The sequence below is a fragment of the Symphodus melops genome, assembly GCF_947650265.1.
Source record: "Symphodus melops genome assembly, chromosome: 13".
NCBI lineage: Eukaryota > Metazoa > Chordata > Actinopteri > Labriformes > Labridae > Symphodus > Symphodus melops.
Window position 1 is genome coordinate 15,537,908 of NC_136703.1, and position 24,073 is coordinate 15,561,980.

General features: G+C 41.8%; 3 protein-coding genes across 4 annotated transcripts; all 3 read left to right on the top strand.

Moving 5' to 3' along the window:
• Window positions 1-79: 79 nt before the first annotated feature.
• On the top strand, window positions 80-10,699 carry rbm10 (RNA binding motif protein 10). 2 transcript variants are annotated; one of them, XM_079359168.1, is made up of 23 exons: window positions 80-246; window positions 676-756; window positions 856-1,405; window positions 1,514-1,684; window positions 1,791-1,860; window positions 4,223-4,296; window positions 5,207-5,293; window positions 5,432-5,492; window positions 5,625-5,783; window positions 5,974-6,134; window positions 6,245-6,342; window positions 6,443-6,530; window positions 6,658-6,862; window positions 6,960-7,042; window positions 7,124-7,205; window positions 7,986-8,077; window positions 8,167-8,361; window positions 8,527-8,721; window positions 8,880-8,936; window positions 9,085-9,279; window positions 9,436-9,483; window positions 9,603-9,658; window positions 9,893-10,699. In XM_079359168.1, the coding sequence occupies exons 2-23, from the start codon at window positions 740-742 to the stop codon at window positions 9,981-9,983; spliced, it is 2,835 nt and encodes a 944-aa protein (XP_079215294.1). In that variant the 5' UTR covers window positions 80-246; window positions 676-739; the 3' UTR covers window positions 9,984-10,699. The 2 variants fall into 2 exon arrangements, with proteins under 2 accessions (XP_079215294.1, XP_079215295.1); XM_079359169.1 differs by having other exon boundaries at window positions 859-1,405.
• Window positions 10,700-11,970: 1,271 nt separating this feature from the next.
• Window positions 11,971-13,816, top strand: lrrc23 (leucine rich repeat containing 23; the record flags this gene model as incomplete). The annotated part of the gene is made up of 7 exons (XM_079359172.1): window positions 11,971-12,113; window positions 12,241-12,361; window positions 12,469-12,610; window positions 12,844-12,974; window positions 13,073-13,209; window positions 13,331-13,535; window positions 13,627-13,816. The coding sequence occupies 7 exons, from the start codon at window positions 11,971-11,973 to the stop codon at window positions 13,657-13,659; spliced, it is 912 nt and encodes a 303-aa protein (XP_079215298.1). The 3' UTR covers window positions 13,660-13,816.
• A 750-nt stretch (window positions 13,817-14,566) lies between these two features.
• On the top strand, window positions 14,567-23,164 carry tktb (transketolase b). The gene is made up of 14 exons (XM_079359170.1): window positions 14,567-14,870; window positions 17,042-17,159; window positions 17,638-17,751; window positions 17,856-17,953; window positions 18,835-19,026; window positions 20,129-20,256; window positions 20,346-20,542; window positions 20,673-20,837; window positions 21,042-21,198; window positions 21,280-21,410; window positions 21,510-21,593; window positions 21,706-21,802; window positions 21,918-22,037; window positions 22,267-23,164. The coding sequence occupies exons 1-14, from the start codon at window positions 14,764-14,766 to the stop codon at window positions 22,437-22,439; spliced, it is 1,881 nt and encodes a 626-aa protein (XP_079215296.1). The 5' UTR covers window positions 14,567-14,763; the 3' UTR covers window positions 22,440-23,164.
• Window positions 23,165-24,073: the final 909 nt, after the last annotated feature.

Genomic DNA, 24,073 nt, shown 5'->3' on the forward strand with positions numbered 1-24,073 from the left:
GGCTTCAGGGTTGGCGTGCTTGTCTTGTCCAATCATATTTGTCGTTAAATGTTTTCGCGTTCCAAAGACCAATCACATGTCAGAGTCGGTTATTGGTCCCTCCTACTTTTGAAATGTCTTGCTGTAGCCATTTTACACTTGTTCCCTGAAAACATATTTGCACTTGTGTCCTTGGAATGAAATATTAACACCATTTCAACCTTCACTTCAACGTGTCAGAACAGTTGTCAGTGATATGTGTCAGTGGTAAGTGAGAGTTTTTCGTGTTTAAGCAGCCGCTCCTCTGGCTTAGCGAGTTAGCAAACATCAGGCTAAGAGAGTTAGCATGCCTGCTAAGCGAACGTCATTGTTAAACACTCAGATTTTGTTTTTTAGTTTATGCATGTTCCCGACTAAGAGACATGCTTATTGTTGATGCAGGCTTATGCATCTTTTTTTTCCATGTGTTGCTTTTTGTGCATTGGTTTCCAGATTGATGTCAGTCTAAGTTGTAGAAGGGTTGTGTTCAAGTTATCTAGCTAACCTGGGGAGATGCACCACAAACAGGCTGCGCCTCATATTTTACTGTGATGTAGTCGCTGTTTAGTGTTGACTGCGTTTTCATATAAGGCCTTACAGTCTTGCTGTCAAGTAAACGTTGCTTTTCCAATATTAAATTGTTTCTGTTTTTTTTAGAATCTCTATTGTTGTAATTAAACAGAAAAAGGACAGGGACCAGAAGCAGAGTCTGTTCATCAATATGGACTATGAGCGGAGGTAAGTGAAGCGGTCAGATTATATGGTTCCCCCATGCACAGAGAGAAGGTGTGTTTGAGTACGTAACATTAAAAAGCACACCTTATCTGTTATGGTCAGCAGGGGTGGGCGAGGAGATCGCACAGGTCGCTATGGAAACACCCACAACGATCACAACTTTCGGGACATGGACTATCGAGGTTATGGCCAAGAAGACGAGGAGGCTGGGACGGGATTTGATGTCAGACCAGACGGGGACAGACCTTACATTCAGGAGGAGCAGTCCCTGGGTGTTTTTGACTTCTCTCCAGGTCGACCCCTAGGCAGGGGGGGTTTTCACCAGAGAGGAGAGGGACGAGGGGACGTGGTGGGGCGTGATGGGAAGAGACATATGTGGCCTCCTTGCACTCAGTCTCAGCCTGATCAAGCCATTCCCATGCTCCAGAAAGAGGAAGAGGGATCAAGTCGGGAGTACGAACAGTTACACACAGGTCCACATGAAAGGAGTCGGGGGAAAGGTGGAAGAGTTTTTCCAGAGAACAGTGCCTCACATGCAGGGGTCAAGGATGGCTTCTGGGGTTGTGGGAGCATCCATTCTGATCAGATGGAATACAATACAGCAAGACCAAGAGAGGAGGATATGTTCCCTCATGGGGCCATGAAGAGGAGGGTGAGTCATATGTTATTTCTGTTTGGGTTTTTTTTTTCTTTTTTCTTAGAGCAGCTTCACTTTTGTTCTTGTCTTTACATGCTGCTTATTTGTGACTGTCCTGTGCAGTCTTTTCCTGCGGGGGAAGAGGAGCACAGTTGTGAGAGTGCAGGACCAGATCTCTCACTTGATGAGTTGGATCAGAGGGACCAGGACTACCGTGCAGATCTAGACCACAACCAGAGGCCAAGCAACATCATAATGCTTCGGATGTTGCCTCCCAATGCCACCACCAATGAGGTAAGTGTACATCTCCTTTGCACGTTTTTTGTGTTTTTACAATAATCTGATGTTTAAAGTTTTTGTCATTAAGCTTGAATTGGAATAAAGCCTCTTTTGTTCATAGATCCGCGCACAACTCCAGGAACAGGGGATCCAGCCGAGAGAAGTTCGCTTGATGAGGAACAAATCTTCAGGTGAGAATTTGTCCTATGCCCGGTTATTTTTGTTGTTGTTTACTCTCCCCTTTCATCCCACCGATTCATTACCAGCTCTTCCATTTTCATTGCTCTGCCCAGTCTACTAATTAATGTCAGCTTTTCTTCTCCACCTCTCCGACTGTCACTATCTGTCATCATACTCTGAGTTATAGCTGATGCAAAGAAGACTAATTTATGTACTGCGATACAGGCTTCTGCTCAGATTGCTGCTTTGGTCTGCTGGAGTCTTAATTTTTTGCCAGTGCCCACCGGGCAACAAAACATCCAAGTCTTCCTCAAAAAAAAAGAGTCCTATGAACATTTTCCAGAAAAAATAATGCATGCATGCTAGGGGTGTAGCGGTACAGAGTAGTCATGGTTCAATTTGTGCCCAGGTTTTGGTGTCATGGTTCCGTACAATTTTGGTACAACGATGCATAACTCAAGGATTCTCTCATTTATTTTGAACAAACAGTGGTGCAAGTTGAAAGGTTTGTTTTTGGACTTTTCATGCCTTTGTTGAGAGATAGTAAAGTGAATAGAGTCAGAACTCTAGGAGAGAGAGAGAGAGTGGGGGAAGATAGCCACAGATCTGCTTCAAATCCAAACTATATTCTCTGTACATGGAAACTAACCACTATGCTACCAGCATCCCAGCCTGTAGTGTATTTAACTTTAACCAATAAAAAGACAAACTAAAACAAACGATTCAAAATGAAAAGGCAACACAGAAAAGAAGAACATTTACTGATTTGAACATGAAGAAATAAATAAAATGGAAGACATAATACAAAACAAAATGCATACCTTTTAAAGACATGTATTACATTTTTTATAAACTTCTGAGTCTGTCAGTTGAATATGCACTTCTCACAAAGTGTATAATGATCACTCCAAGTTGTTAAAGTTGTGCAGTCTGTGAGATAAACAGTGGGATGAAGTTACCTGTTGTCTTTGTCTTTCGCCGTGCTCCGGCGATGGCACCTCTGGGTCATGGCGTCTAATGTTCATTATCATATTTGTTTCCAACGATACCTCACTAGATTCAAGCTTTCCCCAACTTGTTTAAAGAAGCAGGCAGGTCTTCGAGTTCTGCTGGGTCATTTGACAATATTGCACTTCTTCTTCTTGTGTTTTGTTGCGTCTGCATCTTCTTCTGCGATCATTGCCGCCACCTGCATTGGGAAGTGGATGCTACCTTACCTCCACTTAGACGTGTTTGTTGTATGACTGCATGCACCAAACCATGACGTCTGTACCATCAGACGAATACAAATACCGTTACAGCCCTAACGCATGCAGTCATAGGTCCCAGACCTTTGCCACATTGCTTGAGTTTTTTTCTTTCTACCTGGCATTCTCACTGTCTTTACCTTTCCATAATTCAGCCTCATCCATCATGAAGTGAGTTCTGTCTGAGTAGTAGTGAATAATGTTAGACGTGAGCAGAATGACAATTAGTTTGAAACAATAGCTATGTTTGAATGTGTGAGTGTTGCAGATATGTGTACATGCCATCCATACCCACTCAGAACAGCTTTTTCTTAAGGTGTCCTTTTAAGGTCATTGTCTTATTGGCCACCTTTCCTGCTAACTCAGTGGTTGCCTGTGAAGTGTGCCTATCTGACTCAGGTATACTTTAAGTCTTCCTGCGCTGCTCTGTCTCTCTCACTCCTACATCCCTGTTCCTCTGTGTAACTAATGACCGTTTCTGATTACTGTCCATGTGATACCATACACCAGTGCTGTTTTAAGAAGCTTATGAATCTAAATATGCTGTCATTCATTTATAGTACTGCATGGACAGGATATGGATCCTAAAGAGACATTACACCACAGTGCTACATAGTTCAATCTGCACTCTGACTCTCCAGAGGTTCAGAGTTGTGTGTGTGTGTGTGTGTGTGTGTGTGTGTGTGTGTGTGTGTGTGTGTGTGTGTGTGTGTGTGTGTGTGTGTGTGTGTGTGTGTGTGTGTGTGTGTGTGTGTGTGTGTGTGTGTGTGTGTGTGTGTGTGTGTGTGTGTGTGTGTGTGTGTGTTCTGACTGGGTGCTTCATCATTCAAAGCCACAGAGCTCAAACTGATGAGTGGGTAGGATCTCCCCCCCTCTCTCCCTCATTCCCGGACCCTGTGGAGATACTTGACATTGTGTCCTCCCACCCTTGAGGAGAATTTGACAGCAGCTCTCAAACTGTGTCAAAGTGTGTTGCTCCCAAGGGAGGGAGGAAGCAATGACTTGAATTTATTAGTGCTGATACAGGGCCTCTCTCTCTCCTCTGGACATGAAGCACTAACCCCTCACTGCGTTGTTGTCATGTTGTTGTTGTTGTTCGGTTACCATGGCGCTGGGCGGTGTCCAGGTCAGAGCAGAGGATTCGCCTTCGTCGAGTTTAATGTCATACAGGAGGCCAACCGCTGGATGGAGACCAACCAGGTCACTCTCCCCTACACAGACACACATACAAATACACACAAACAATGAGATGAATGGGTTACATATCAGGTCCAGAGCACAGTCACACCATGCCCTCCCAAGTGCACATGATGCATTCCAGTATGGCTTACATAACAGAGGTAGGTAGGTAGGTAAGTGTTATCCTTTGATGGGGAAATTCTCTCTATATATATTCTACTTAAACAGAATTCCACAAACAGGCAAATGATAAGTTGCTATCCGTCTGTCTGGGACAAAATGAATTAGTTGCATACATGGGTCCTCCCTGTCACATTTGCACATTATCTGTCCAAAACAACCTTCTTTTTGACTCCGTTACATGTTCCTCACTCGCTGTCCTCCAAGTCTACACTACCATCACCACTAATAGAATGGCAGTCAAGCTAAATTAAATTTTTTCACATGGTATATTGTATGTTCAATCTGAACCAATGCCGTGCTTCATTTTCATTTTAACATACATGATTACATCTTTAGCAGGGAGCTATCGTCAATTTGGGGGGCAAAGGTGGTGACAGTGGGAAGGATGTGTGGAAAACTGTGAAAAGGTTTCCCCTTAAGGGGGGAGGGATGACACAGACGAACAGATTGATTGTGTCCTTAAAAATGGACTCAACTCACAAAACTACACATACACCATCTCAGTCCGTCCCAGTTTCCTAAGCTGAAGGTTGCAATTCTCTTGTGTACTCTTTCTTTCAGCCTCAGTTCTACTCTCTCTCTCTCGCTCGCTCTCTCTCTCTGTCCCCCTTTCTCTCTTCTATCCCTCCCTCTCTCTCTCTCTCTCTCATCTCTTGTGAGATGAGGCCTTTCTCTGGCATGTGTGACCCAATTATCTTTGATAATCATTCTTTGTTTCCTCTCTCTTTCTCTCTTCCTTTTCTTTCAGGGAGTGCTGTCGATTCTGGGACAAAGAGTGTCGATGCACTACAGCGACCCGAAACCACGTGCCAATGAGGACTGGCTCTGCAACAAGGTTGTGTGTTTGTGATGCGTGAATATGTGGAGATCTAAATATGTATGCCTGTATAGTGTGTGTGTGTGTGTGTATCATAAACTGTAAGGTGTGCTTTTGTAACACTTCTAACGGTTGCCCTTTTCACATTTTTTACAGTGTGGGGTGCAAAACTTTAAAAGGAGAGAAAAGTGCTTCAAATGCAGTGTGCCTAAATCAGGTAAAGCTAAGTTATACCTGGATATTGTGAATCTTCACCCTGTACTATAACGCAGGCCGTCTTTCACTATGTGATGATACATATCATTTCACTATTTCATGATAAGTAGGTAGCATTGTGTTCCCCTCACAGAAGCTGAGCTGAAGTTGCCCCAGCTGCAGAGGGATTTGCCTGTTGGTCTTCAGAAGGAGGGTGCCCAGGGCTTGTTGCCGTTGCCTGCACCATACAACACTTCTAGTCCTACTGTCAACCCAGGACAGGCTACACAGCAGGCAGATGTTGCCAATGACAGTGAGTCTATTTCTTTACATGATTTATCCCTACAGCAATCTGTTCTTCCATTCACTGTGAGTAACCTTGTCTAAAACTTGTAAAGAAGAAGGAGGCTCAACAGTGTACATACTTTACACCAGTGTGTTACTATGTCCTTAAAATGAGAGTGTTTAATGAAATAACATTCTGTCATCCTCTCCTGCACCAGCTCTGATACTGAGAAACCTGGGTCCACACACTTCACTGGATGCCATCTTATCGGCTCTGGCTCCGTTTGCTACCCTTTCCCCTTCCAATGTTCGTCTGATAAAGGACAAGCACACACATCTGAACAGGGGCTTTGCCTTTCTGCAGCTCTCTACCATAGTGGTAAGAAACTTGAATAGGCAGGTGGATGATGAAGCCTTCTCCTTCACATACATACCCATGCACAATTGCACTCGCACAAACTCAGAGTTCTCTGTTTGTGTTATCAACAGGAGGCCTCACAACTGCTCCAGATCTTACAGGCTCTTCAGCCAGCTCTCTCTATTGACGGGAAAACGATTGTGGTGGAGTTTGCCAAAGGCTCCAAACGGTAAACAATACTACCCAATTAAAGGAAACACAAAGGCAGATGCATTTTAGCTTTTTCACAAAGAAACTCAAACGGTCTCTTTGTGTCTTTTCAATACTAGTGATGTGTTCCTGACAGACGGAAGCAGAGTGAGTGCTGCTACAGTAGCCAGCACTGCTATAGCTGCAGCACAGTGGGCGGTCACGCAGGTAACCTTTCGAGATGATTTATCAGCGTGACATCAGAGTGAATCACATCTTCATTTTCTAATTGTTTGAATATTTATTGAATACAAGTGTTTTTTGCTTCATCTTTCGGAATATTTTGTATTTTCAGACGGCTCAGAATGGATCGGGTGGAGGCCAGAGTGTAGATACAACTGTGTATCAGCAGGGGGCAGCAGTGACCTATAGTCAGGAGGGAACTGAATATTCTGGACTAGATGGCACAAGTTTCAAAGCACAGGCGGACATCACAGTTGCTGCTTTGCCCAGTTCAGGGGCAGCCCTGATGGGGGCATACACAGGAGGAGCAGCCACAGGTCGGTTTAAAATATTTTTAGTATAGAGAGAATTATAAATGTAAGAGTTACATCGTTAGCACTTGTTTTTGTGTTCATTCACATGTGTTTGATACAGGGACACCAGGATCAGTGCAGCAGCCTCTCATCAAAACACAGACCGCTCTCCTCACCACAGCGAACACCACACAAGTCACACAGGTGCCATTTGAATGCATGCGTATAATCTTCAATTCTTGTCGTCTTGCATTTTTTAAAATGTTGTTGCTTCTGTTTCTGCAGGTTGAGATTGTGGGAAAACCACAACCAGCTGCTCCCAGCCAACCTGCCACCCCAGGGACTGAACATGAGCTCCAGCAATACCGTAAGAATCACAATCAAAAAACTAACTTAATCCCAGGGGGATTCTTGGTCATTACAGTTTCTCTTAAGTACAATATAACGCTAGAAAATCTAGCAGATATATATTAAAAGATCAAATGAAATGCAATTTACAGAATAGAATAGGTAAAGAGTACAAAGGGAAAGTATCTGAAGAATAATAAGCCACATAGAAGCATATCAGTTTTGCACACGTGTCTGAACAAATGTTGATGTTGGTTTATGGACAGATGAACAGTTAAAATAGGTAAACGCATAATACAGCTGAGAAGTTTCCAGTTGTTGACTTTGAGCTAAAATAAGTCCAGGAAGCTTAGACTAAGTGTCTGGAGTTACAGCGTTTGATGGCCACAGGCTGGAATGAACTCTGTGGTGCATTGTGGGGACTGAAGTCTTGCACTGAATCCGCTGCTGTGTTTTGCCAGCATGTCGTACAGTGGGTGGGAGTCATTGTCCAATAACTGGCAACTTAGACAGTAACCTCCTCTCTGACACCACCATTGGAGAGTCCACCTCCACCCCCACAATGTGACTGGCCCTGTGAATCAGTTCATTGACTCCAGCTTTATGTGTAAAGTGTTCCTTACGAGTTATACATGTAATCATGGTCTTAAACTATTTTAAAGCAATTTATGTCGCCCTACTGTATTTCTCTATATGCATATTAACTGTGATACTGCTGATTTCCACTTTTATGATCAACTAAAGGGATTTTATTTTGAAATCTTACCCTGCCAGAAATGTATTGTGTGTTTCATTGTAGCTGTGCCAGATGTGTCCACATACCAGTATGATGAAAGCTCGGGGTACTATTACGACCCACTTACAGGTCTCTACTATGACCCTACCTCCCAGGTAACAAGCTTTAAATCTGCTGCCTTCTTTATGTTTGATGAAAACTTCCGCAGTATTGAGTTTTATTGTTGTGCCCCTTCTCTTTGCAGTACTACTACAACCCTCACTCTCAGCAGTACATGTACTGGGATGGAGAGAAACACACCTACATCCCTGCTGCTGCTGCTGGACAGTCAAATAGTGAAGGGGCTGCTCACGCTGGTGAAGCTCCTTCAGACTCCCTTTTCGCCTCTCCTGGCAGTAAGGAGAAGAAAGACAAGCCCAGAAACAAAACGGCTCAACAGGTAATCTACATCCTCGATACTACTTGAGAACTGACCGGTTTGCACATTCATTATCTTGTACTGATGTTTTTTTTTTTTTTTTGGAGTAACCCCTGGATTTCAACATTTTAAAATTACAAATCTTCCTCAAGTCATTTCCATTTCTCTTATGTCTTATATAAATAGATTGCCAAAGACATGGAGCGCTGGGCTAAGAGTCTGAATAGACAGAAGGAGAACATGCGCTCTGTCTCTTCTTCCCCAGCTGTTGGCTCCACTGCTCCACCACCAGGTTTCACTAGGACACCTGGACACAGTCGCTTGGACGACCGGCGAGAATCTGCCAGCGCTGATGCAGGTTATGCTGTTCTGGAAAAAAAGGTATATAAGGCCCACAGAAATCCTTAGCTGTTAACATCTATGTATCAGGTTAGCATAGTGACTCGGAGGAATGTTTATCAACTTGAGGGCTCAGGCTTAGGTGTCTGCAACACCTAAGTAAAAACACATTCTCACTACTTTGCTTTTCTGTCCTACAGGGGGCACTGTCTGAACGGCCTCAGATTTTTCTGGACCAGATCCGACATAGTACAGAAGTAAGGAAAAGGCCACAGTGATGTATTTGTGAAACTTCTGTCTCTTTCTGCAGAGAATCTTGCAGAGCTTTTATATTTCGGAAAAATTTTACTCTGCATTTTGGTTTTTAACCTCAGTGTTTAATGATCTAACATGTTATTTCTGCAGCGATCCCCACCTCTGCAGCAGGGCCTGGTCCCAGCCTACAGTGGAGAAACTGACAGTGAAGAAGAAGGAGGCGACAAAGATGAGAAGGAAGGGCGAATGACAGATTGGGTTAAACTCGCCTGTCTGCTTTGTAGGAGGCAGTTCCCCAGCAAGGAGGCCCTTATCAGACACCAGCAGCTGTCTGAGCTACACAAGGTGCTAACACACTTCAAATATAGTTTGAATGATAAGTAAGAAATACATGTTTGTGTTTTTATGAAGGAACAAGGGTCCTGGACTACAAAGATGACTAAACACAGTCAATGTGTGATGTAGTAAAATGACCACCTCTTTACCTCTTTCTGCCCTCAGCAAAACTTGGAGCAAAGAAGATTACATCAGGAAGTCACAGGCAAAGAGGTTAGTCAAGCCTCATGATCTGAGTGTAGGAGTTACAGAAAGGTGTATGAAATAGGTATCTTTGTAACTGCATTAATCCAGATAATAACAATTTCACTGTCCCGTTTTTCTTGTTGCAGAGACATGTAGATGGACCTGAGGCTCCTGATGCTAAGAGGAGGAAGTTTAACCCGATGTAAGTTTCCAGGAATAAAAAGACCCTGCATGAACACACTCTTAGAGTTATTTGAGTTTAACAATTGCTGTACAATGCAAAGTGGTTAACAAGACTTTATGACCAAACATGCTCCTGTTCGGTTCAGGGTTTTTTTTTTTGTTTAATTATGACTACAGTAATACATATAGTAGATAGCAAAGTTCTTGATTTGTGTTTTTGCTCAGTGTTTTTTTTTCTTTTTTCTCTTTTTAGTGATGGGATCAGTGGCACTAGTCTTGGGGCCAGGATGCTACAAGGAGGCGTGAAAAAAGGGCTTCTGTTGCGACATATGCAAGTGGAATGAGCTAAAGAAGGAAAATGACAGTACCTAGCTCGCAAGACTTCACTTTTATGGTCATACAGATATCTATACATGAACCTTTTAGTTTGGTTTGACATCACAATTACCTCAACAGTGGTAATACACTCAAATGAACTGATCCTGTAGAAGAGGATTACAGGATATTGCACAGATTGCACTTTTTTTTGGCTTTCTTCCTGAATGATGCAGTTATGGGTTCTCACTTGCTTTGATGCTTGTCTGTGATAAACAAGCCTAATGTGGTTGGGAAACATTTGCTGTGGGAAATGAAAGATTAGTACAGATCTTAATGCAGTGAATGGGCTTTTTTAATAATACTGTCTATGCACCATAGATTTTTTTTTTAAATTTTGTTTTAAAGATATTTGCCTCGTCATTCAGTGAATGACTGATCAGGGCATGAACTGTGTAAACATTTTTAAAAAAGACTGTGGGCTCATGAACTTTATGGGTCACACTAACACTATTGTGTAGTTAAGAAGAACAAGTGTCATATTGCAGGTTTGAATTCACATTGTAATAGATAAAAAAGTTATTTTTTATTTCTATGATTTTTCAATGTGACTGTGTTTTTGTCAAGCTTATGTGAATTAATTCTGAATAACACAATTTCATCATTATAATTGATTTATGTCTTCTTTGTTCAAGTCATTATGCTTGAGCAAATCATTTCAACATTTAAACTTGACATTTCCAAAGCTGTTTTTGCAAACCTGTGGTTTTTTGTTTTTTTTTCCTTTTCTGAAGGGTTTATAACGTAACTCTTGTTATGAGGCCTTTACTGCAACTTTCTGCAGAAATCGTTGCTGTTTCACACTTACACTGTCTCTGAAATGTGTTCACAACACCTGTGCTTATGTTAAGGCAATAGACCAGGGGTGTCCAAAGTGTGGCCCGGGGGCCATTTGTGGCCCTTGAGTGGATTTTTTGTGGCCCTTGACTTCAAATCGAAGAATCAGAAGATTTTGGCCCCAGGCCTCATCAGATGGCATATTTCGTTCTTTTTTTCTTTTTCATGTTAGCGAGGGAGACCTATAAAAGCCTGACTATTCTATCCAAAAAATGTGAACAACAGTTTCCCACTGCAATTAGTTATTGTGTATTTACATTATTTTTTGAAGAGGTCAAAAAAGAAAGTTCCCTCCAATATTTAAAGAAAACAAACAAAAAAAACCCTGTGGCCCGTGAGCGATTCTAACGCGACAATTTTGGCCCGAAAGAAAAAAAGTTTGGACACCACTGCAATAGACCGTAGGTTACTCGGGCTGACTAGTTCCCATGGCAACGACAAACGCGGTTGCTTGTTTGCTTGGGGGAGGGGAGTATAGATATACCAGTTAGCTTCGTAATCATTAAAATTGATTGCTAAAATAACAAGATCAAAGTCGATATCTTAACTTGTAAAGTTGCCGTTCAACAGTCCCGTTTTGTACAATTAGCGTGATTAACCAATTTCTGAAGGCATCACAGGACGAGCTAACTACCTGTAGCCGGTTACTTTTTGTAATACTAAAGTGAGCAGCATGTCTGACATGGAGGAAGATGCCCTGTCGGACGTAGAAGGAGGTGAAGAAACAAACCAAGAGGGAGCAGGGGAGGAGGAGAAGAAGGTATGCCTATAACATCATGAATGTTTTTTACAGTATATTAGTCATGATTTAGGCTAAAGAGCTCACCCTTTTGACCAAGACCTCAAAGTCAACAGAAAAGTAAGTCTCGGAATGGAAATAGACACGAGCATAAGTTGTGGAGAGTAATCATGTTATGACTAGTAAGGTATTTACATAAACCCTGAAGGTTGCATTCCTAAAGCAAGTTTTTCTTGCAGGTTTGAACTTTAAAACACAGATTATGTCATTTTAGCTTAATTTAGGAGTAATCTTTCCTTCACTTGTAACATGTTCACAAACTTGTAGCCTTAATGTTTCAATCCTTGATCAATCTGTGCCACAAAAAAAGAGTTTGAAAAATGCAAATCCTATTGATGTCTTCTCTCTTGCAGGTAGAGGCTTGCCATTTGACCCTAGAAACCATCAGTCAAGGACTTTCATTACTGTGTCGAACAGGCAATGGACTTGGACATGCTTTTGTCAAAATGGACCTAAAAGATTGGTGAGGTTGCAAAAGAATACATGAAAACGAAATTTGCCCTTTAAATATATATAAGAATATTTCTCCATAAGTATGGCCATCTCTTGGATACTATTCTAATTTCCTCTCTCATCTCTGTCCTCCTCAGTGGACTCAAGGACATAACTGAAATCAGCAGTTTTATTTACATACGTACTCTGGATCTATCCAACAACCAGATCACTGATCTTTCTCCTCTGGCATCTTTGACCCAGCTGCTCTGGTTGAAGGCAAGGATAGTTTTTTCTTAATTCAATTAGAAAAAGACACCTCTAGGCAATCACGGTAGTATCACTCACTCTGTGGGTAAACCTCAAATGCAACTCTGCCTCTGTAGGTAGACAACAATGCTGTGGCGGGCTTCAACCGGCATACTTTCGAAAAGTTTACCTACCTGCAGTGGCTGAGTATGGCAGGGAACAAGCTTACAGATGTGAAAGGCCTGGTTGGCCCTGCCTTGGAGCGCCTCAATCTTGCAGGTTAGTATTTTTTTTTTGTTATATCAGGTTGTGCTCATTTTGAGTTTCCGATAGAGATCTCAGTCAAATGACAAATATTTTGTCAAATCTTTAATATTTGAAATGAGAGAAGTGGTCACAAACTCAGCAGTGATTTTTTTATATAGTATTCTCTGTTTTGTCACTCAGTCTTTGGGAAGACAACTTTCATCAGTATATTTTAATTCAAAAAAATGTTTTAACCTCTCTGGCAGGTAATGGTATTCAAAGACTGAATGGACTTCAAGGTAGCTGCTTTGCTAACCTGGTAACTTTAGAGCTGAGGGGAAATAACCTGGATACCACAGATGGCATCAACCTCCCCAACCTGCAGCATTTATATCTGGTAAAAAAAACAAAAAACGAACATGCTTGATGAAGAGATTGGTTTATTTTAACTCAGAGAAAACTGTGCCTGTAACTATGTTTGGTGCAACTATACAGGCTCAGACCACTATAAAACGTCTGGAAGGTTTGGAGGGATTAAAAAGCCTCACTACCCTTCACCTGCGAGACAACCAGCTTGATACTCTGGAAGGTCTTAGCTCCAACATGAAGTGTCTCCAATACCTCAATGTCCGGTACACAGCTGCATCATAACAAGACATTAGAAATGCAAAAAAAAAAAAAAAAAAATCATCAAATCACTTCACACCAAATATGCACAATGACATATCTCATATGTTTGTCTCTCTCCCTCAGAGGAAATCTATTGTCAGGCAAGAACTCCATTCAGTCTCTTGGACGTGTATCAAAAACTCTAAAGACTTTGGTCCTTTCTGAGAATCCTCTGATGGAAACCACAGACTACCGCCTGGGCGTACTGATTCTCCTGCCGAAGCTGGAACGACTGGACAAAGACCTCGTCTCCCCTGAGGAGACGACTGAGGCCTTAGAGAGAAGAATGGTGACCTTAAGGAGCATCTCATTTCTCTGTATGACACATACAATAATCTGCTTGTTTGCAGGTTGTTCTAATGGCATGCATATCCTTTCAGGAACTAACAAAAGAGGAAATACCTGGCCCATGAGATTTGCAATGTTGACCAACATGAGGAAGTGCTTGACTTCCTTGAAAAGTCAAGCTTGGTGTAATTGTGTTCTATGGAAGGTATCATAATTGTGAAAGATTTTTTTTTTTTTTTTTTTTTTGTGGTGCTTTGCCCATCCATAAATCCTTACACTTAAGTTTCTTGTGTCCTTTTCTTACATTGTTGATCTATTTTTTAAATAATTGTCTTTTTGATGTATTTTTACATGTCCAGATGCATATATTGCACTTGAGATAAAGACATGCTTCAGAATGACTTGTGAATGAATCATGAGGGATTACTTGAACCCTTTGTTGTCAGCCAAACAGTCCTGTGTTTCACGCTGAGTAAGGATGAGAGGGCAAAATCTGCCTCCATTTCCCTGTTGGCTGTCGTCCAGAAAAAGTTTTAAAGCGACAGTGACTTGGACAGGTTATGGAAAGAAGATACATACACAAGTACACTTCGTAGCCCACTACTACCGTGCTCCTTTTCAGAAGTATGCCCTTTATGTCTCATGACAGTTTCTACATTAATAAATACTCTGGAGTTGTTGATAATGTAGGCTATAGCATATCGGCCTATATTATAGGCCTATACATAAACTGTTTCTATACATTATATGTATCTACAAAGTTAAGTGCGATATTCTGTGAGTTCATATAACCTATTTACAGTATGTAGTTTTAATCTTAAAATGTACCAACAATATAACTAAATGTCAACCTCGATACACTGGCTTCCTAAATATGAGGGCTAAGTCTATTATAATAGAGAGCGGAAATGATAAACGCTGAGTGAAATCATATCCGCATTTTCACTGTCTGAAAATAAAGCTGCTTCTTCTGTACAAATTGCACCTATATAGACTGTAAAAGCCCCCAAAGACTGTTCTCCCAATGATTGGATTAGGTGGGAGTGGCTGTCACAGCAGACATAAGTCTCCCTCCTCTCTCCTCGTCCTCCTCCTCCTCGGTTGTACTTGCACTGGGTAGCTTAGCTGCAGCGTAGCACAACCTTTAACTATCACACTTGGGGTAGTATCTGTGTAACTAATTCAACCGAATTTAACATTTCACGCGGACAAGAAACAACCAAGACACCATGACCAGCTACCACAAACCCGATGAGAAAACTCTGCAGGGACTGAAAGACGTCGCTAACAAGCTCCGGATCAACTCTATCAAGGCAACATGCGCCTCCAACTCTGGGTGAGTTGTTTAAAGTTATGCCTGTTTAAAATCTATAAAGAAGAGTTGGGCACGAAGATAATACGCCATATTTTTACAATGTTACAATAAACTAGCAACCGCGCGCGTTATATCCACGGGGCCCTAATGCACGTGCTGCTGATTATTCTCACGCGGTGGACACAACGTAGCCACAGCAGACAGCTAGCAAGAAATTATTCATACTGTTGAAATAAACATTTTATATGAACGTGAGCTGAGCCTGAAGACTAAGCTAAGACTAGCCTACGCTGAAATGTGTTGTTATTTTGATGCAGATATAAAACACGTTGTGTCTGACGCTGTGGATAGTTTGATTGACTATACACTTAAGGCAAGCTAGCCGAGACTGGTGCATGGTTTCATCCTCAGTGAAGGTAGAAACTCAATGAAACAGCATTGGCCTACTTTCCTTATCTATTCAAAATCACATGATCGAGATAAAATACGAGCCTCTTAGTTGGACGACCTGTTTGAAAGTTGCAGATCCTGAAATGCTACAAAAATATTCTCATGCACATCATTTGAATCAGTCTAAAGAAATGTCTAGTATCCAATGGGACAGTCAAAGGGCACAGGTGGTGTTGCTTCATTTCAACTGCCAGGTTTGGCAACCTGACTAGTTCCTCTGCAGTGGAAGGGCCACTGTTGAAACAGGTCCAGGACTACATGAATAGTAACGTTGTTGAAAGGGGTGTAATTTAACAGCTTGTATAGATTATTGTGGCTGCCCTTTGCCTTCTCAGTCTTCAGTCAGGTTTATGATTGGGCTAAGCTGAAAGTAACTAATGAACTCAGTCCTGTGATTAAATCATTTATGGTGGATGACTGTCAATTAACACTCTGTTGTCTGCTATATGAATCCTTAAGTCTATTTCTGTACCATTGTTTTAAGTGTGGACACTTGGAACTACAATGTGTTTTCATGCTGTGAAGCTTGTTACACGTATGACACGGTTAAACCGTTGCAAAGTGTTGTTTAAACTTTTAATAGAATAGAAACCCTTAAAGTTATTAAACAATTTTACAATGAAATTAGAAATACTGTACGTTAAAGTGCACAAACGTACTCAATTCACAGCTTCAAACAACTTATATTGAAGATAAATACTAAGTACAATGTTTATGTGGAAAATATTTTGTGCCTGTCTTGGACAGAACTCCTTATTTGGTTAGTAAGCAAATAGTTAAGGTAGATGATCACACATTCTGTCAATCCCCAGGCTTGTTCCTCACTTATAGATTGTCCCTGTGCAATTCCACTGTTGAGTAAATGTACTTTGTATTGCATAATGGTAACCTAAAGGCAACTTCCAAACAAAAGAGGTTTGTGGGTAAACCTGTTTTGTGCCATTTCCTTGTCCAATGACACGGATGTGAATGTATTTTCTTCCTTGTGTCCTCACTATCAGGCATTTTTAATCTGATAACGTTGACACCTTTTAACAAAAGGTGTCTTCTAGTTTTGACACTCATCACGTGTAGTTCCTCATTATGTGACTGATATGGAACAGTGCATCTGGGCATCTGATTTCTTTTTGTATGGGATGTCTTGAATTTACTTCAGTTTATTTCCCACCAGGTTATCACTCAACAACGGACAAGTGGTAAACGGAGCACGCTGTACATTTTAATTTCAAAGTGAACCCATGATTTTTGTATTTATTAGATTACTGTGTGTTCCCAGCATGGTTGAGATGATACCATTTTTAAAATGTTACCCGCTTAGAGAAGCTGCGATGCTGTTGAGTAATGTGGGGATTTCTAAACGCGTCTATCACAATTTTTGGACCACAATGCAGCAACTAACAGTTAACTCTTCCTTCTTAGTATTTTTTAGGTGTCTTGAGTGTGGTAATCTAACTGACTTGAGTTTGTTGCCGATTAATAAACAATTTGAAATGTTCCTAATAAGAGTGATTTTCCTTATTGACTCATTGCTTGCCCAATGTATTATAGTGAACAACTCCACTGCACTGACTGATTGTGTTCCAGAAGTCCTTTCTGATTGTTAAACTAAACCAAAGTGCAATGATTCCTGAATGTAGCAACACATGCATGGTGTGATTTTTTTTTTATTTATTTTTTTTAAGTATTTTTTCTAAAGTATTGAATTGTCATGAACAATGTCTCCTTTCCCCCCCTCTCCTCAGTCACCCCACGTCATGCTGCAGTGCAGCAGAGCTCATGTCTGTGCTCTTCTTCCACACCATGCGCTACAAAGCAAAGGACCCTCGCAACCAGTGTAACGACCGCTTTGTTCTCTCAAAGGTCAGTAAAAACCTCTTATGTGGTGTTTATTTCACCATGACACCTAACTTTGGGTGATTGCTTATCTTAGAATACTTCCTTTTTTTTGGGGGGGGGGGGGGGGGGGGGGTGAATCTTTCTGTGATTGTCACATAAATGGCATATTAATGTGCTATTCATAAACATTAGGCATTAGTGTCAATCGCTCTGTATTGGGCTGTTCTTGTTTAATTGAGTTTTGAAGTTGATAAACATTTACGTCAACTGGCAGGCCCCTAAGCTCACCGTGCTAGTGAGAGGTAAAAGGTCAAGCTCAGTCTTGCAACATTGAAGACGCGAAACACGATGTGCAAGATAGGAAGTCGAACCTCACTGAACTGTTTGATGACTTTCCTGATCCTGGGCTCTGTGGACCACTGACTCGGCGCTTTAAATATCAGTTACCGATTTCAGTTCAGGTTTATCTTTACACCACTGTCCTTTTCCCCATCTCGTGTAGGGTCATGCTGCACCTGTCCTGTATGCCGCCTGGGCCGAGGCTGGTTTTGTGAAGGAGTCTGATCTGCTCAACCTGCGCAAGATTGACAGTGACCTCGAGGGCCACCCCACTCCTGTAAGTAACGGCTCCTCTCTGTTTGTTCTTCTCTTTGAAAACAGAGAGTCGTGTCAAAGTAACATTTATAACTGGTAAATGGCTTCTTTTCTCTTTTTCACCAGAAACTGGAGTTTGTTGATGTGGCTACAGGATCTCTAGGACAGGGACTCGGGGCTGCCTGTGGGATGGCCTACACTGGCAAACATTTTGACAAATCCAGGTGAGTGAATATACAGGAGAAATGCAGATTCTTTGAGCTTTAAGCTTAAATTATTCCTGCATTGAGTCGTCATTTTTAATTATTGGTTAACTCTTCTGCGGTGTATGAAGATTACTTGAGGGCAGGGGTTGTCTGCTCTCCAAATACTGTTTGTTTGTATTTTGTAAAGGTGGGATGTCATACATTCTGTGTAAACAAAGCTTGTTGAAACAATGCTGAGTCAACAACAGAGTGCAAGGCCTTCTCCAGCAGACGAGGACCTGCACCGTTTCAAAGCTGTGACTGATGCTCTGTAATCTGTTTAATGGAGGAACCTGTACTAGTGTAGTTGTAATTGGGTTAAATAACTCTCCCGACAAGAACCTGTAATGTAGCCAAAAGTGACCTGCACTGCTGAAACGCAGCAGTAACACTCTAGGGAGAAAAGGCTAGTGTAAAATGAATGGCCCCTATAAGTCAGTTAAAGCTGTTGGCTGTTGTCGTGATGAATTTGAATTGCTAACTATTAGCTGCCATTTAATAGTGATTGTTTCTTAAAGACAACTATAAGTCACATAGGGACCTGAAGTAGTTTGCATCTGTTGAGCCTCATAGACACACGTTTTATAAATAAAATGTGTCAAGGGTTCAGCTCAATAAATCAGACTTTGTGATCTCATATGGACACTTTGTTTGGGTCGACAGTTTTGTTTGTATCATTACACGTGCCAGTGATTCAAATGATTAGACTGGTTTGGCTGCACTTGTCCGGCAGAAATTCTGCTGTCTTGTGTTCTTTCTTTTTCTTGAGTTTAAGTCATGCACCTCAGAACTATATTGTTCATGTATCTGTGTGAATAATTTTTGGAGACACTAAAATCCTGTCTTGCATCATTTCGTAGTTACCGTGTGTACTGCATGATGGGTGATGGAGAGTGTTCAGAGGGCTCTGTGTGGGAGGCCATGGCCTTCGCCTCCTACTACAAGCTGGACAACTTGGTGGCGATCATGGATGTCAACAGGCTCGGTCAGAGTGAGGCTGCACCCCTGAAACACGACATGGAGACCTACCGCAAGCGCTGCGAAGCCTTCGGGTCAGTATCATACTTAACTGCCTTTTTTTTTCTTTTCTTTTTTTCCACAAGACATTTACAGACATTTTTATTTATCCAGGAAAGTCTTATTGAGGTTAAAAAAAACTTTTTCAAGGGAGCCGCCATGGGGAGGATTTTTGCTGATTTTAAAAAAACAAACTCCTCCTCCTCCCAGTCTTCCACATCACTGTCCAGTTCATGACATGATTGCTAAGGGTTTAAATCTCTCCTTTGAAAGATGGTTCAATCAGAGTCCATTCCTTAGAGCTACGATCTGATTCAGGGATTTTTAATTCAAATTCAGAACAATCTTAAATTCCTCAAAGATGCAAAAAATAGATCGAATTTTAACCCTAAAGAGTGAAATGATAAATGCTTCAAGAAATGTTTTCATTTAATAATTACATTACATTCAGGCATCAGTTGTGATTGAAACTCGTTCTACATCAGAGAGTTCTTTTTTTTTTTTAACTTTTCACTGAGAACAGTCACTCTCAAAAACACCATTGGGTCGTTGACTTTAGCCATACGGCTAGAGCCGCTACTGTTGACATCCTAGCACAGCTTTTACTTTACCATCTCAACAGGTGACCTTTGTCATTCTGTCGCTGTGTTTAATAATTTTTAGAAAGCGTAAACCTTCAGGAAGTCTCTTTTCTTCCATATCGGTTCAAATGACTTTTCTGATTTTGTAGAACTACAAACTGTTGACTTTGGGTGTTGTCTTGTCCTTGTAAGATAACTTTCGCTAGCTAGTTGATAGTCTAACTAGCAAGCATCCTAAGCTTGCATCACTGTAGTGAGAGTTCAAAGTCCTGCAAGATCAGAGACACGGTGATGGCAGCAGAACTTCATTGAACTGGTTCATATGTTTAAAACCAAGAAACCGTTCAAATCGTTTGCATCACTGATGATTGGCCTTTTTTTAAACTTTATTGAAACTTAATTGGTATGCCTGTATTCTTTACTGGCACTACTTTGCATCACTGGTTAATAAATTTGATGTTTAACATGTTTATTCAGCACTTAATGTCCCCATGTTTTGGGTTAATATTTGTCATAAAGTGTGTTTTGCTGTTAATGTGGAGCACTTTCTGTGCAGGTGGAACACGTATGTCGTGGATGGACATGATGTGGAGGAGCTGTGCAAAGCTTTCTGGCAGGCTCAGCAGGTCAAGGACAAACCCACCTGCATTGTAGCAAAAACATTCAAGGGCAGAGGACTTAAAAGTATGTTTGTTTTTTTTCTTTCGTATTTGCTTATTGTTCTCCTTTTCTTCAGATGCATTTATGAGACTTTTTATCATCCCTCGCTGTAGATATTGAGGATCTTGATAACTGGCATGGAAAGCCCATCCCCAAGGACAAGGTTGACAACATCCTGAGTGACCTGCAGGCTCAGATCCAAGTCCCCAACAAGACCCTGTGCCCTGAACTGCCCAAAGAGGACACGGCACCTGCAGACCTCAGCCCCATCCTGCTGCCTTCACCTCCAGCATACAAAAAGGGAGATAAGGTACGCGTTGGGACACTTGAAGCATGTGAGCTGTTGATATAGAATGTCTTTCTGTTTTATGGGGGTTTCCCTCTCCAATAATGTCATAGCCTTTGAAATTATCGATCTTGTCTCCCTCTCACACAATCAGATGGCTACAAGGCGTGCGTACGGTACGGCCCTGGCTAGGCTGGGCCAGTCCAGTCAGAGAGTGGTGGCCCTTGACGGGGACACGAAAAACTCCACCTTCTCAGAGACCTTCAAGAAGGCGTTCCCTGACCGCTACATTGAGTGCTTCATTGCTGAACAGAACATGGTAAACTACCAACTTATGAAAGAGGGATAAACGTCGCTCAGTTCACACTTCTTACCATAATCTGCTCCAACTTGGTCTAATCTGTTACTATTCATTCTCCTAGCATGATAATCCCATCCTCACACTGCTGCTTTGGTCCAGTTTAAGTGCCCTTCTGTTGTTAACGCTGTCCCCTGACACTCATGTCTTTGCTTCACGCTATAGGTCGGAGTGGCCATCGGCTGTGCCACCAGAGATCGCACTGTTGCATTTGCCAGCACCTTCTCTGCCTTCTTGGCTCGAGCATATGACCAGATCCGTATGGGAGCAATCTCCCAGACCAATGTCAACCTGGTGGGCTCCCACTGCGGCGTCTCCATCGGTAAGCTTCATGCTGAAACAACCGCAGTTTTCTTATGAGCAGAATATGCCCTGTTCCTAACAGATCTCCTGCCCCACTCAGGTGAGGACGGTCCTTCACAGATGGCCCTAGAGGACTTGGCCATGTTCCGTGCTATCCCAACATGCACTGTGTTTTACCCCAGTGACGCAGTGTCAGCTGAGAGAGCTGTGGAGCTGTCGGCCAACACAAAGGTTGATAAACGGCTTGTTGTAGGGTTTCTCCACAAAATTGTGTTTCCAAAAAGGGGCTAAAAAATATCCTTGTTGTAAACATTTTCTCTTCGTTCTCAGGGCATCTGTTTCATTCGCACCAGTAGACCAGAAACTGCGGTCATTTATTCTCCAGATGAGAAGTTTGAAGTGGGCATTGCCAAGGTAAAGATCAATCTCGTGATTTCCTACGAGCTCATCTTTGTGTATAAGTTGCTGTTAGAAATGGACACCAGAAAAAATGTTCATCTATAAACTATGAAGTCTGTTCTTAAAGGTGGTTCGTCAGTCTGACAACGATCAGGTCACTGTTGTTGGTGCTGGTATCACACTCCACGAGGCCCTGGCTGCTGCCGACATGCTGGCCAGTGAAGGTAAGACTCACATTGCCCTCTAGTGGATAGAAAACGGCATTAAAGTCACAGCCATCCTTAACTCCACTGTTAAGATATCCATGGGATTAATCTAATGTTTAATCAAATTCTGTAGGGAAGAACATTCGCGTGATCGACCCCTTCACCATTAAGCCCCTTGACGCCGCTACTATTCTGGAGAGTGCCAGAGCTACAGGGGGAAAGATCATCACTGTGGAGGACCACTACAAGGAGGGTGGGTTGTTTTGTTGACTCTCTTGAGTGTCAATTACCTTGATGTTCAAAGAGTTGGCAGACTTTGACTCTCCTTACTTGCCGTTTCTTTTTTTGCATTTTTTTGTTCTTTATGTATCATGGTCTTAAAAGAGCTAAACACTGTCTGTAGTTACTTTTACCACTCCACTAATAAGACTTGCGTATTGATGAATTGTCGTCCTCTCTATCGGTCTGCCCCCTCCTCACAGGTGGTCTTGGTGAAGCAGTACTGTCCGCAGTGGGGGAGGAGCCCGGCATTGTTGTAACCCGGCTGGCAGTGACCGGCGTTCCCCGCAGCGGGAAGCCCCTCGAGCTTCTCGACATATTTGGCATCAGCGCCAAGCACATTGCTAATGCTGTGCGTCAGACCTTTGCAAACTAAGGACTGCACACAGGATCCTCCGCTTCCTTATCTGTTGCATTACAACTACCCGTCTGTCCAATGTGCAGCTACCTGACCTGACCTGATCATGTGAAGCCCTGTAAACTTTTCTGGTTTAAAGTGCCATCTTCTGGCATCACTCAAGTGCAGTGTTCGTCCTCTAATATTATTATTGCAAAGAGATCTCAATAGAAGTGCAGTGTTGTTGAAGCCTGTTGTGCTAACATTTCTCCCTCTTGCGCACCTTCTTCTCCCTGCAGGTTCTAACATTCATTTTCTGATACACTTGTTTAAAATGGTATCTTGAAATTGACTGAGCCTAAATTTCTACAAAATAATAATTAAATGATTAAAATCTGTTCCAGCAGCTCATCTAGGTTTTGGTCTATTGTGAAATGTCAGTCCATGACCTCATTCCAACATTACCCTCCACATTCCTTTCCATCCATCATGCCCCATGTTTTCTCCCATAGTGTTCCTAATTCACTTTGTCTGGTATACGCCTTTTTATTAAATCATTTTTAGTTTTCACTTACAGCTTTTAGCACTTAACTGGGTTAAAAAACGTTTTCTTTAAACTCTGTGTGTAAGTGACTTTAGTTACAAACGGTTTGAACATTCCTTCAGTGATTCCAGGCCACACAGCATCACACTGTTACTGATGTTCCATGTCACCAGTGTTATCCTGTCATAGCTGTTGTGCTAAATAAAAAAGAATAACCAAATTCAATTGTCTGTTTGTTTTACCTGACGAGCTTCGTAACCTGTCTCTGTGAAGTGTTTTTAACTGGTCCACGTCCACCACCTTGTTCAGTAATACCGACGTGTTTCCCCATCCTTAAAAGTCCTCAAACTCTAATGAAGAGGGCTGGTATTTCCTCTTTTTATTAGATGGAGACCACTGCACAAGCTCCTTGTGAAAGACATGGTATGAATGTGTAAAAATAAATAGAAAAGAAATGAACATGGTCCCATTTGTTTAACAAAAAAAAATAAATAAAACCTGATCACTCGCAGTCAAAATGACTCCATGTCAAGCATTGAAATGGAGCGTCCATTCTATCCTCTGACTTTGATCTGTCACAATGGGGTTTAAAAAGGTGCAATTCTCTCACCTTTTATACAGGTACAATAACAAAACAGTCACAAGGGTTGACACTTGTTGCTGCTACCAAAAATGTCGCATTTTTGCCACTAAATAACTACACTAAGGTATCTCCAATTATCATGATACCTTGCTTACACTCCTAAGATTGTGATCATGCTAAACTTCCAAGACATGTAAGAAGCTAGATTGAAGCACCACTGTTCACAAGTACATCTTGACAGATGGAGACATGGCTGCAGACTTTGTTTAAAACGTGTGCTGCATGTGGCTTTTGCAGATACGTGTTTAACATGTAGAGCTGTAAGTGGTCACGTTGTCTGGGGTATCTTTAAATTTGAGTTGGAGCAGTTGAGCTCAGATAGACCTGAAAGGAGAATGTGTATTATATGTCGGGTGACTCGTAGGCTTGTGAACTGAGCAGTGGAAATTTTAAAGTCAGGGTGTTGTCTGACTGAGGTTTAGGAAGGGGTTGAATGTGGTCGGTGGATTACTGCATGTTCCTGTCAACATTAAAATGAATAGTCTC